Source organism: Hemicordylus capensis, chromosome 5, assembly GCF_027244095.1.
Source record: "Hemicordylus capensis ecotype Gifberg chromosome 5, rHemCap1.1.pri, whole genome shotgun sequence".
Taxonomy (NCBI): Eukaryota; Metazoa; Chordata; class Lepidosauria; order Squamata; family Cordylidae; genus Hemicordylus; species Hemicordylus capensis.
Genome location: NC_069661.1, coordinates 104791160 through 104804392, shown reverse-complemented (window position 1 = coordinate 104804392; position 13233 = coordinate 104791160). Strand labels below are relative to the sequence as shown.

Genomic DNA, 13233 nt, shown 5'->3' with positions numbered 1-13233 from the left:
TCTGCTGCGCCTGGCTTACTGGCCACAATGGCCTTAGGAGTGCAGCCCTGCTATGATCCAGAAAGGAGGAGATTCCTGGCCTGGACCCCCTTTTACAAACACCCCCCCTGCCAAGGTTTCTGCTCCTCAGAAACTCTATTATCCAAATTTATTAGCAGCCTCTCCTTCAGGCACCTTAACACCTGTGTAGTGGAGACGTCTCCCTTTACTTCTCTGAAGGTCTGGGGGTCCAAATGTTTGGAACATTCCTCCTGCCCCCTGGAGGAAAGGCACGGCCCTGTTGTCACCCAGCCATGTGTGCTCAGGAACAGACTCCAGTCTGGATCCCAATCTGAAGGGTTGCCAACCTCTTTTACTGGCCTGGCTCCTGTGCCTTTAAAAATGTCTTGACATTCAAAAATTAAGCAGCTGAAGCTTTTGCTGTCATGGAAATGCAGATAGCCAGTGTGGTGTAGTGGTTAGAGTGCTGGACTAGGACTGGGGAGACCCGAGTTTAAATCAGCCATAAAACTAGCTGGGTGACTCTGGGCCAGTCACTTCTCTCTCAGCCTAACCTGCTTCACAGGGTTGTTGTGAAAGAGAAACTCAAGTATGTAGTACACCGCTCTGGGCTCCTTGGAGGAAGAGCGGGATGTAAATGTAAAAATAAATAAAAAATAAATATGGGGAAACCTTTGGCAATTTAATTTCTCTAACCAGGTATCTTCTAAAGGAACAGGAGCAGGATTGGTTAGAGAGTTGGCAACCCTGCCTGCTTGTGCCCCATGCCCACCACTAGGCCCTGAGAATTCTGCACTGGGGGTGGGGTGGGAGATGGAGGGAGGATAGAAAGGACCAGTTCTGCCAAGTGGCACTTATGTGGAGGATGGGAATTACTCCCTCTTGATGTAGCCTGGCTCCTCTGCTCTGAGCAACAGCTTGACCAGTTTGAGCAGGTGAAGCCATTCCTAGCCTAAAGAGATGGGAAACTGCTTCACTAGCTTAAGCTCTGCATGTCAGGCGTCTGCTGAAGTCACAGGAGCAGGACCAGGTAGAGAGTTGGCAACCCTGCCAGTTGGTGCCTCATGCCCAGCACTGGGCCTGGGAGTTCCGCCATCCTTGTTTAGATCCAAATATGGCAGTTGCGGGGGGGGGGTCCCCAGCCGGGAGTGTTTACCAATCGCCATGGCGCTGGGGTTCCGGCGGATCCTGATGGGGCTGGAGGTTCCGCTGCTGCCTTCAAACTGTCTGGACTCGACCGTTGGCAGGAGGACTTTCTGGCCTCTCCTGCTGCTCACAGCAAATTTCCGTCCAATTTTGGCCGTGAGGGAGAGCAGAACATGGCCTTGGGCAAGGAGTCCAGAGTGAGTGTCCACCGCCCTGCCCCAAATAGGTTAATGTGATGGCAGGTGACCCCCAGGGGTCGGATTTGGGTCAAGGTGGAGACATTTAGGAAGTCCCTCTTGGCCCCTTTGGGCTGACCCATGTGGGCATGAATGAACTGGCCCAGCGCACCTTCACTGGGTCTTCATGGAGCACAAGCCCCCCATGGATGGCTCAGAGCTCCGTCAGCCCCCTCCCTCCTCCAGGACCTCTTCCAGCGAGGAAGCAGAGAATGGAGCCACCTGCACAGAGCAGGGGAAGGACTCCTGGCCTCTCTGAGCTCCCAGCAGCTTCCCCCTTCAGAAGTCACAGGAGCAGGATTAGTTAGAGAGTTGGCACCTTTCAAAGTGGTGATACTCTCATATTTAGCAGGCGGAGTGCAACTGGCCCTCTCCAACCCCAGCACAGCATCCCTCCCGTGGGGTTGCTGCCATCTGCTTGATGTTTCTTTTTGGATTGAGAGCCCTTTGGGGACAGGACATCATCTTATTCAGGTGTTATTGGTTTATTTCTCTATGTAATCTGCTTTGAGTATTTTGGTTGGAGAGTGGTATATAAATATGCATAGTAGCAGAAGTCCTTGCTTAGATTCAAAAAGTGGCAGTTGCTGAGCTGTATCCCAGGGCTGGGTATGTTGACCTGGTTGCCATGGCGCTGGGGTTCCGATGGATCCTGATGGGGATGGAGGTCCCGCTGCTGCCCTTGGAGCCTCTGGACTTGACTGGTGACAGGAGGGCGTTGCGGTCTCTCCTGCTGCTCACGCCAAATGTTGTCCACTTTGGGCCACCAGGGAGTGCTGAACGTGGCCTCCTCTGGCAAGGGGATCAGAGGGAGGGTTCACCACCCTGCTTCAAACAGGATCAATGCGGGGGGGGGGGGGCGACCACCAAAGTTCTCAAAGCAGTTTAGGTCTTGGTGAGAAATCTAGGAAGTGAGTCACTCCTGGTCTCTTTGGGCTGACCCTGGTGTGTCTGAACAAACTGGCCCAGCCCATCCTCACTCCTGCTCTCCTCTCTCCTGGACAGGACATGGGAGAAGGACGCCCCTTACTACGCGGCGTGGGCAGCCTTGATGGGGCTACTCCTGTGGCTCCACTCAGGTACGTTCTCCTGCTCCTCCTGGGTTATCCGGGCCCAGTCTTGATTTATGGCACCATGGATTTGAAGACCACTTGGGACCCTTTCAAGAAACATGGCCCCTGCCAGGGTTTCATAAGCTGCCCCCCCCAAAGAGGTCCCTGTTCACAAGAAGCACAAGACAGAAAGGAATGACAGCAAGGGCAGGCAAAGGGATTTCCAAAGCCCATCAGTCTGAACTACCTGGGCTTTGGGGGAGGTTCCAGGGGTTCAGGCACAGGAGGTGAGGGAGGGTTCTCATGCATATTGAGCTCTCTAGCAGGGGCGTAGCAAGGTTGGAGTGGGCCCAGAGACCAGATTTTAAAATGGGGCCCCCCCAAAGTCCAGGGCCTCTGCACACCCCAGGCCCCCAAGGATTTAAGTCTGATATTTCAAAATAAGTATGCTGCCTAGAAATACATTTCACACACACAAACACTTCACAATATATAGTGATATACATTGAGAACTATATATTTGTGCTACTTTTAATGCCCAGAACACACTAGAAACACTAATTGTTAAAATGGGACCCTCGCGGCAGATTAGCAAAGGAGACTTTCAACCATGCAGTGTAAGCCTACGTATGTTTTCTCAGAATTTTGAACATATTCAGTAAAGTTTGATTGCAGGAGGTTTTTCGCAGGAGGCTTTTAAAGCCCTTTAACATACATCTCCTCCGGAATGGAGGTGCTGCAGTCACATGTTGGCCAGATTGACCCTGAAGTCCCTGCGAGTTCTTGGGGAGCAGTTCACACACAAGAAAAATAAAATAAAATAAAAGCACCACACATGCTTCACAGTTCTCACTCAGACTTTCTGGGTTGCAAAACAACTTGAGCATAAGTGCATTTATAAATGAATGAATAAATATAATATTGTTTGTTCCAGAAGTTTTTATAATTTTCTGCCAAGAAACAAGCCACTTATAGGATTTTTTAGATAGTTTTTTTTTAAGCCAGCAAAATTTCCAAGCTGTTTTAAATTAAATATTCAGAGACTTCTCAGTCTCTCTCCCCCTCCATATCAAAGCCCTATGGCAAGCAGATCCCTATATATGGGCAGGGGGGTGGGGGCGGTGACCACAAAAAGGAGTTCACGTTCTACCTGGCAAATGCTGGGCTGGGCAGAGGGTCTGCTGCAGAGAGCTGTGGGGGCCATTCTGCCTGCCTGCCTGCCTGCCTCCTTCTTTCCTTGCTTGCTTGGGGCCTCCCTGCCAGCCTACTCCAGTTCAGGCTTCACTGAGGCCTACACGGAGTCCTCCCTGGAAGCCCCGCCCACCCGCCTATCAGCTGAGAGGCGGGGAGAAAAGGCGCTCTTTGCAGCTGGCCTGCTGCTTAGATTGCCGGCCAGGAGGACAAGCAGGAGAGAGGGTGAACAGGGCAAGTGGCTGAGGGGACCTGGGGCTGGGTAGGGGGCAATGGGGAGTCATGTGAGGTGTCTCTGGGAAGCCCCCCAAGGCAGTGGGGCCCCCAGGCAACCGCCTCCCCTTGCCTAATAGTAGTTATGCCCCTGCTCTCTAGGGTTTCAAATGAGGATGGGTGGGGTGGGGGGATAGGTCCCCTAGTCTGCTCTGCCAGGACTGGGGGGCTGAGAGGCCCCATGGGCTGGTGTGCCTGGCCCACCATTTCTCAGTGCCTAGATTCCAGGTGAGCCCTGCAGCCACCCAGAGCGGGAGACTGGAGCCAGGGTGTGGTTGGCTGCTTCTTCAGGGCTGGATCCCCTGGTGCCTCCTTGAGTGGTAGCAGGGGAAAGGGAGCAGTTGGGATGGGGAGCAGTGGTAGCCCCTCTGGGGGGCAGAGGAGGAGGTCGTGGCAGCCCCTCAGAACAGGTGATGCTGAGTCAGACCATTGCTCTACTCGCTTCATGGTGGTCTACTCTGACCAGCAGCCACTCTCCAAGCCCCAACCAGGGGAGCTGAGATGTTTTAGAGGTTTTTACACTAGGCGATAGATAAATTAAATTAAATTAAGTCCATTAATGTTGCAGGGAGGGGGAGAGTTCTTGCCTCCACGCCCTGCCATGAGGCATCCGGCTGTCCATTGTTGGAAACTGGGTACTCGGGGTTCCTTCAACACACTCACTCAGTTGTGTCTTTTTTCTCCTCTCAGTGACTTCCAGCCACAGGAGATTAATGAAGAGTGCTCCGTGACCGAAACCAGCAAATGGTCCCTGGTAAGGGATGGAAATCCAGTCCGTACATGGCAGGGCTGGGAGGGGGTGGGAGAGACTCCTTTTGAAGCGAGTCTAGAGGGAGTGTGGGAGACCCAGTCTGAGCAGGTTGGAGGAACGTTTTGAGAACTTGTCTTGAAAAGCCATATGCTTCGAAATTTGCAGTGGTAGTAGCAGTGAATTGGGTGGGTGGGATGAGTGACGATCGGGGATCAACTACAAGTTACTCATGCAAAGGTGGAAGCCCCTCCCTATGGAGGAAGTAGCATGGGAAATTTGGGGATGGGAAGTGCTGAGAGGGAAGAGGGGTGTATCTGCCTGTCTTTCACCCCTCGCTTCTTCATTCCGCTCTCTTGCCCCAAATCTCTCCCTCCCCCCAGGGTTCCAGACTTTGATTTTCTTCTGGACTACCAAGCACAAAATATGTCCAGAAAGGGAGCAGTCTGGAGGGGGACTATAGTGGGAAAGTCTTCCTTGGGGCAGATTGGTCACTCCTTCCCCTCTGCCACTGCTCGGCTCCACATCACCCCCTTTCCGGCTTTGCTTAGCATGTAGTTGAGCATCAGAAGGGCCCTCAAAACACGAGGCTGCATCAGATGGCCAGTAGCTCTTCCCAGCAAAGAGACAAACTTAGCTAGGCTTCTCTGATTTAAAAGCACCTCCCCTGAATGTGAAACCACAGTGTCCCTTACAGCAAGAGGCCTGACTCTCATTCGGGATCCTGTGACTCCAAATGGTCTAATACCTATGATCTCACCCAACTCCCCAGGAATGGGGGGTGGGGGGAGGCTGATCTCTGGGGTTGAGTAGATTTTTGGGTTTGGTTCCTCTCTGAGCCCAGTTACACTTTGAGAATCACATGCATTTATTTTTTGAATGAATGGAAATGGATACCATTCATATCTGTTTCCATTCGCTCTGACACAATGGCACCCATGAAATAAATGGCCATGAAAGTGTGTTCAGTTTGTGGGTCCCATTCGCTGACATTTGTTTTAGGAATGGCTTCTTGTGGTGTACCTGGGGTCCCACTCAAGGCCGGTAGATCTCTATTGGAGACCTAAGGGGCAGCCATCTCTTCCCAAAAGGCATTACCCTCCATTCTGCGACCCACGATATTCTGGCAGGGCAGTGCCTTGTTCTTTAAGAAAGGTCCCACGCGCTGGAGCTTCCGTTCATACCCGGTACTTCAGGAAGGATGCACTCTTTTTGTTGTGGGGAAAGAGAAACCAAAACCAATTAGTGTAAAAGTAGACTAAAATAAACAAATATATATATATATATATATATAGTAGCTTAGATGCATCATCAAGAAAAGCAATATAAGAACAGGAAGTGTCTCTTTTAGTCAGCAACGCAACTGCAGGGACCCAATTCTGTGGGGGAGCGTCCCCAGCACCATTTTGAGGTGCAAAGGAGCCACTTCCTGCTTTAAGTGCAACTGTTAAGGACCCTTTGAAGGAGGTGTGACGTTTGTCTCCCAGACGCCCTGGAAAGATCAAGTGGGTGTCAGAGTACCCATTCCGCTCTCCTCTCTCCTTCACAGAAGTCATTCTCAGACGGCTCCAGGATCCAGCATGTCAACAATGGGAACGGGATCCTGGATGAAGCGGTTGCCAGCAGTTCCCAGAGGAGGTAGAGTTTCTTCTTGAAATGTTGTGTAGGGAAGATTTTCTGTCCCACAGCCAGGCTGGATCTGGGATGGATCCAGTGCAGCTGACTGGTAAGAAGTGCAGGACCTACAAAAATGATGTCTTCATACATTTTGTAGAAGAATTCAGTCCTACAAGATGTGGTGGTGATGTCCACTAGCTTTAAGGTCACAGGGGACAGCTTCCTGGAGGCATTCGGCTGTCCCCTATTGGAAGCAGAGTGCTGGGCTAGATGCATCTTTGGTCTGATCCAGCAAGGCTTTGTATTTCTTCCTGCAGTGTCTTCAGGGTTGAGGATGATGGGTGGTTCCTGCAGACCATTGCCACCGAATGGTCTTGTGAGGTAAGGACACAATTCCTGTCACTTTTGTGGATGGGATGGTTGAGGAGTGAGGGGAGATTGCAGCTCCGCCTGCAGCAGACAGAAGTTGTGACGGAGCCAGAAAGGGAACCCGAGACCCTGACATGGATCAGGAGATGAGAGGGTCTTCCTGGCAGAAAGACTCAATGTCTCTTGACTGAAGAGGCATTTCTTGAGAGACAATAATCATCCCCTCAGGTAAAAACAGCAGCCCAGAGTCTCCACAGCAGGAGGGATGGCCCTCGCTCCAGACTCAGGGGCCCACCTTGTCTCTCCCTTTGGAAAGAGTGAGCTAACCTGGGAATAGGAGAGCAGAGGACATGATGGGCTTGCATGAAGAAGACTCTTGGGACCAAACTATAAATACCAGTGGGTCCCATTCATATTTGTTTCCATTCCCCATGAAAGGCATGCAGAAAAAAATGGCAAGAAATGACAACAAGAAATTAGCATTCAATTCTAGAGCTCCTATGCACTGACGTTTCTGTTAATGACTGCTTTTCTTTGGGTAAAGAAAGAGATCTCGGATACCTACCTGACATGCTGTCTTTGGACCAGAGCTCCAGAGTACAGCCAACTGATTCCGATGTCCATTTTGAAGGGTGGTGGCCATTTTGAAGGGTGGCGGCCATTTTGTGGACCACAGCACAACTCATATCACAGTGGAGGTTCATTTTGGGCATACCATGAAACAAAATGGCCACAAGCATGTGGTGGCTGTGCCCTGGCACTCCCAATAACAGTTAATGTTAGAGCACATTGTTTCTTTTTTTATAAGACTTTTTTATTTAAAAATCAAAATAATCGAAAGAAATAAACATGAATTCAAAGAAAATGAAGGGAGAAAACCTAAACCCCAAGGCCCTAGGGAGATCAGAGTGAGCAAAATTTCATGCATTGCTCTCCTTTTTCTCTCATTTGCAGGGTGCCGACATCGAAGAGGCCGAGATCCCAGAGGTCAACACAAGGGATCAGGAGCTGGACGTGGAGAGTTTCATCAGTTCCCAGAGGTACTCTTTTCTCAGCTGGAGGGGCAGATCCAGAGCTCATGGAAGCAGAAGACTTTCCTTAAGAGCCCATCCTGGGGCCGGGGGAGGTGGTTAGTTTAGCAAGAAGCCGGGGGTGGGCAGAAGCTCTGAGCATCTTGAAGAACTGTTTTTCTCCTCCTCTTTCCACAAGGGGGCTCCATGCCCAGCCTGTGGACTTCCTGGAGGCATCTGGCTGTCCACTCCTGGAAACAGGGTGCTGGACTGCATGTCTCATTCTTCTCATCAAGCAGAGCTCTTTCTAAGCACTGGTGTTCTGATCTCATGTGTCTTCTTTCTTTCTTTTCTTAGCGTCCAGAGGCCAAGCACCGTGCAGAGGAGGCTACACAACACTGCTGATGATGAAGAGCCATCCCTTGGAGAGGTCAGAAAGCATCAACATCCAGTCCCTCCCTTGGAAGGACTGAGGGTTGGGAGTGTGGGTCCCACGTGTTGCCCAGGAGTAGAGAGAATGTGGATTGGCTCTAGTTTTAGAAGCTGCAGGGTGGGTGGCCACCTTCTGACAATAGTTTGCTTAAACCTCTGAAATGGTCGTGCTGTGTTGCAGAATTGGCCTCCCTTTGTAGCTCTTCTGGGACATAAAATGTCCACTTCCGGCCCACTTCCTGTATTCAGCTCACCTGGTGGTGACTACTGGGAGGTGCCAGGCTGGCCTTTCCCCTGCCGAAGCCTGGAAAGCTCAATGCGAGGGCCAGAGCAGCCATTTCTCCCTCCTCTCTCCTTCACAGAGTTCTTCCTTCCCGGGGGCCGAGACTCCACAAGCCAGCGTGAAGGACGAGGGGTCGGAAGGGGACTGTGACACCAGTTCACCCAGGTACCTTTCTCAGCTGAATGGCAGTTCTTGGGATCATAGAGGCAGATCACCTTCCCTAGGAGCCTGGGGTGGGGGTGTCTTAGTTTAGCCAAAAGAAGCCTGCAGGGGAAGATGAGCATTTCTGAAAGGTCTGAGCACCTTGGAGGGATATTTCCCTGCCCCCCTCACTGCACGAGGACAGGGGCTCAACACAAGGAGTAGACTGGCATTGGGTGCAGCACAGAGCCCAGAAAATGCATTTTCTCCCTCTTGCCCCACACACCACATATTGAAAGCTATGGAATTCATGACCACAGGATGGTCTAATGGCCACTAGGTTCAGCAAATGATTAGACATGTTCATGGAGGAGAAGCCAATTGAAGACTATTACCCATGATATCCAAGGAACGTCAGAATCTGCAGGGTGTGTGTGTGTGTGTGTGTGTGTGTGTGTGTGTGTGTGTGTATAAACACATTTTGATGCCACATATAACCAGGACTCAAGTGGTTCACAACCAGCTAAATAGGCATCTGGCTGTCCACTGTTGGGTGCTGGGCTACACATGTCTTTCACCTGATCCACAGGGCTCTTGGCATGCATTGATGTTCTTATGCCATGTCTCTCCTTTCTTCTCGCAGAGTCTCTCAGATAAAGAGGCTGCTGCACACTGAAGTGGTGGAAGACTCATCCTCGGCAGAGGTCAGGAATGCTCATCCATTTTTTCACGTGGATGGGCTCTGGTGTGTGTGTGTGTGTGTGTGTGTCCTGTTCCCCAATAGGAGACAGAACCTGGAGCAGTTCCAGTTCTAGATGCCGCAGGGTGGGAGGGATTTGGATGAGTGGGGTGGGAAGAAAATGCAGGGCTCCGGTTGAAGCACTGGGAAGGGGTTGAAAATGTGGTGGAAGGCTCTTCTGGGCAGAGATGCCAAATGCCTTTGTTCTAAGAGGCACATCTGGTTTTAGAGCATGGCTGCACAACCTTGGCCCTCCTGCAGATGTTGGCCTACAACTCCCATAATCCCTGACTATGGGCCACTGTGGCTGGGGATGATGGGAGTTGTAGTCCAACAATGGCTGGAGGGCCGAAGTTGTGCAGCCCTGTTTTAGAGGGTCATCCGTTCATTGGAACCGTCAGCGCCCCTTACAGCACGATGGATGACCCCAAACCACCTGCTCCTCTGGAAAGTGTGGTCAAGCCCTACTCAGCAGGAACAGGGTGCTGCCTGGACTCAACGCGTCCCTTGGGCTTAGTTCCTCTCAGAAGCCTCACAAGGTCAATGCAAGCCCTGGAACAATCCCATTTCTCTTCTCTCTCCTCCCCAGTGCTCCTCTATGGACGAGGATGACACCATGTATGACGTGAGCAGCATTGAGGACGAAGTGTGGGACTCTCCACCAGCCCCCAGTTCGGCCAGGTAGGTACCCTCCTCTCAGCTGAAGGGCCTTAGGAGCCAGTAAGGGGGGGGGGGCTTTTAGCGTAGCCAACAGAAGGCTGCAGGGGTCAGGGGCAGCTCCCCCATGTCTGAGCCCAATAGAGGGATGTTTCCTCCTGCTTGCTCTCTGAGAACTCTGGAGGGGGAGTTCACCCAAGGAAGCCAGTTGGCAGCAGGTGCAAGACAGACACCAGCAAGTCTATTGCTGGCTGTTAGCAGAGGGAGCTCCGAGACCCCCAAGCTGTTGGCATGACCTGGTGTTGGGGAGAAGGAGCGGGGGGGGGGGCTCCTGTCTCGATGCCCTCTCTGAACACTTCCCAGGGCTTCTCAGTGGGGAACGAAAGGCTGGACTTGGGAGATCTCTGGCCTGATGAAGTTCCCCTGCCATCCACCTCCCAAGGGAGGCAAGATCCTTGCTTAGCATCTCTTTGGGGGCTCGTGTTCTTCTCCAGCTGGCTGCCATCTCCAACAGGACAGATCTTTGAGCAGCTTTTCTCTCTCCTCTCCTCTCTCAGGAACATTGACGGCAAGGAAGAAGGAAGAGGACAGCTTCAGCCCCAGATTGGTTCTTCTCGGTCCATCTGGGAGAGGTAAGGGGCAGAAACCAAGGGTGACTTCCCTCCACCCCTCCGCCCTTCCTTTCCTGCACTACACAGCATGGTGGCTTGGATGGCAGTCACTGTTCACATGGGAGGCGGGGACTTGCCCTTCCCCCTTGTGGATGTCTTTCCCTTGCAGTTGACCTCATGCACCCTGAGTCAGAGACAGCACCCTCCAGGCCCAGATGTGCGTGCAGACACCCATGGCACTGGCCTGACCCTGGGGATTCTCCTGATCCATAACTGTCCCTCGGACTGTGTGCTGAGGCCTGACCCTCCTCTTCTCCTTAGGTGAGAGCAACAAAGAAGATTGGGGACGTCATCCAGTGTGTGGAGTATGCCAGTGAGGTGGAGGAGAGGTTCCCCGAACTCCTGGTGGGCCTGGTGAACAAGATCCTCACCGGCCTGCAGAACACCACCGAGGGAGTGGGGAACCGGGAGAGCCAAGACCTGCCTCCTGAGTAAGTCATAGCGCTGGGGAAAGCGAGGCCAGCAAGTCCTCCTTCCAGCACTCTGGGAGGACAGGCTAGGGTCATTTGTCCCATGTCCAACTCTGATGGGTGAGGAGCATTTCTGGCCTGTTGGGGTGACTCTGGCATGGTGGTCCCCTCCCTCAGCTACACAGAGGAGACCCCAGAATTTGCAGCCCTCTTGGATCTGCAGAGAGCCTTAAAATGCGTCTGCAGTGTTAAAAAACCAGCTGTGGGGAAAGTCACTTCACCCCTGTGGTCTCCCTCCCATGGTCCAACACAGTCCCTCCTCCCTTGACACTATGCCACCCCGCAAGGTGACACACTTTGGTGACAGCAACCTTCTCTTCTCTGCAGGGAGACCTCGCAGATTGTCCGGACCCTGCTGGAGAGGGTGGCACAGGTGACCCCAGAGAAGACCTGCTGGGAACCCCTGTGCTCTCCGCAGAGCTGCCTCCAGGGTGTGGCCCTCTTGGTGAAGTACGTAGGAGTGGATAGGAGATTTCTCAGGAGACCTGGGGGCTGGGGTGGTTTGAGTCAGGTCTGCTCTTTCCGGGCCTTCCGCCCAGGACTCAGCAGGGTCCTTGCGTGTGTTGCAGGGCTCTCCTACAGACACCATCCTCCACAGTGGCCAGGCTGAAGGAATACCTGGCTTCCCTCTTCAGCCTGGACAAAGATCCAGAACAGCATTACCTCACAGAGTTGGCCTTCTTTGTGGAGGTGAAAAGCGTGTTCCTCAGCGTGGGCTTCCCTGAGAGGAGGGTCTGGCCCCAGGGGCTGATGGATGTTTTCCTCCTTTCCCTCTTTTAGCTGCTCCTGAAAGACAAAGACTTCGCCGCCTTGGAGAAGACTTGGACGCTCCTGGTAGCATGGCTAGTTCACTCCAGCCAGAACATCCGCTACCTGAGCGAAAGGGGACTTCTCCAAATTTATGGAAAGCTGAAGGCGGTGAGTGACCCAGACCCACGACCCCGGGATTATCTCTGGGCATGGAAACTCCTCTCTTCGGGAAGCCCTGCCTGAGGCTGGTGCTCCTAGGCATCCCCAGGTGTGATGGGCAGATTTCTTCAGTTGGGTGGATTTAGCCTGTGGAACCCTTGCCACAGGACGAAGGAGAAATCCTTAAGGGAAGGCACAGAAATGCATCTCTCAGTGGGAGCCCTGATTCCCCACATGCTCCAATGCCACCTTCTCCCCCCTCTTTGTGCCTCTGGGATGGCTTGAGTGATCTCCTCCCCAAGGCAGTGGATGGAGGCTAAGTGGCATCAGCCCCCCGAGAGGCCCGTGGTCTATTTAGCAGGGGGTGGACTAGCATGTGTTTGAAAGAACTCCAAGGATCAACCTTTTTTCACCCTAGGCAAAGAAACCCCAGGATTTTAGTGCCGGGATCCTGGGAGGGCTCAGGACCTCCAGTCTGGAAGCCACTTTGGGAGTCCTGGCCTTCATGGAGCGGCTGAGGCACTGCTCATCAGAACATCAGGCCACAGTGAATGCTGTCCTGGCTGCCTTGTGCTGCCCTCTCTTCCACCACGTGAGTACTTGCACGCCAGCCCTCCGCCCCGGCTCTATGAGGGCCGGCCAACCTGTAGATTCCGACTGGGTTGGAGAAGGGAAACCGGACACCCCCTTGAGACCTTGAAACCTATGCAAGCTCTTCTTCATTATGATGGAGGTGAGGAATTCCTCCCTATAACGACCCCTGTTTTTGGTAGGAGGAGGCTAAGATCCGAAGGGCAGCCATGAAGACCCATCTGGATCTCCTGCAGCACCGCCACCACCATCATGAGGGTACAGAAGAAAACATCACGACCCTCATCGCGGTGCTGATGCATGTGGAGGATGAGGACCTGGAGGTAGCACAGGTGAGAGCCCACTTCTTCCTGCCTCCTCTACAAAGGTGTTTACGCTTCCCCAAGTCCAGCCGCCCAGTGGCAGGCCCCAGAGTTAGTCTCACGGGGTGGTGAATCAACGAGCTGTCCCACTGTGAATCAACGAACTGTCCCAGGCCTCTCTGAAACCTTTCAGGGAATGGACCTCTCCACCCCCTTCCACTTTCTCTTCCAAGAGTTCATCCAGGGCCCTTCTTTCCTGGGATGGGGAAAAGCTTCCCCTCTTGAATCTGGCTGTCCTCGGCTGTGCTTCAGCCAACGAGAGGCCACCAAAGTCCAAAATCTCCCCTACTCCTTGAAGCCCCCTAAGAGGTTTCTTGGAATCCCTTGGGAGGCTTT

The 13233-nt window shown here is 52.8% G+C and overlaps 1 protein-coding gene across 2 annotated transcripts; it reads left to right on the top strand.

The window, feature by feature from the left end:
• Positions 1-1067: 1067 nt before the first annotated feature.
• On the top strand, positions 1068-12848 carry LOC128327360 (uncharacterized). Of its 2 annotated transcripts, none has more exons than XM_053256135.1 (16): positions 1068-1343; positions 2388-2461; positions 4589-4652; positions 6196-6284; positions 6581-6644; positions 7587-7672; positions 8000-8072; positions 8437-8522; positions 9142-9202; positions 9827-9918; positions 10452-10526; positions 10827-10996; positions 11363-11485; positions 11816-11953; positions 12363-12536; positions 12718-12848. In XM_053256135.1, the coding sequence occupies exons 1-12, from the start codon at positions 1320-1322 to the stop codon at positions 10828-10830; spliced, it is 792 nt and encodes a 263-aa protein (XP_053112110.1). In that variant the 5' UTR covers positions 1068-1319; the 3' UTR covers positions 10831-10996; positions 11363-11485; positions 11816-11953; positions 12363-12536; positions 12718-12848. The 2 variants fall into 2 exon arrangements, with proteins under 2 accessions (XP_053112110.1, XP_053112111.1); XM_053256136.1 differs by lacking the exon at positions 1068-1343 and adding an exon at positions 2252-2293.
• The last annotated feature ends 385 nt before the right edge of the window (positions 12849-13233 follow it).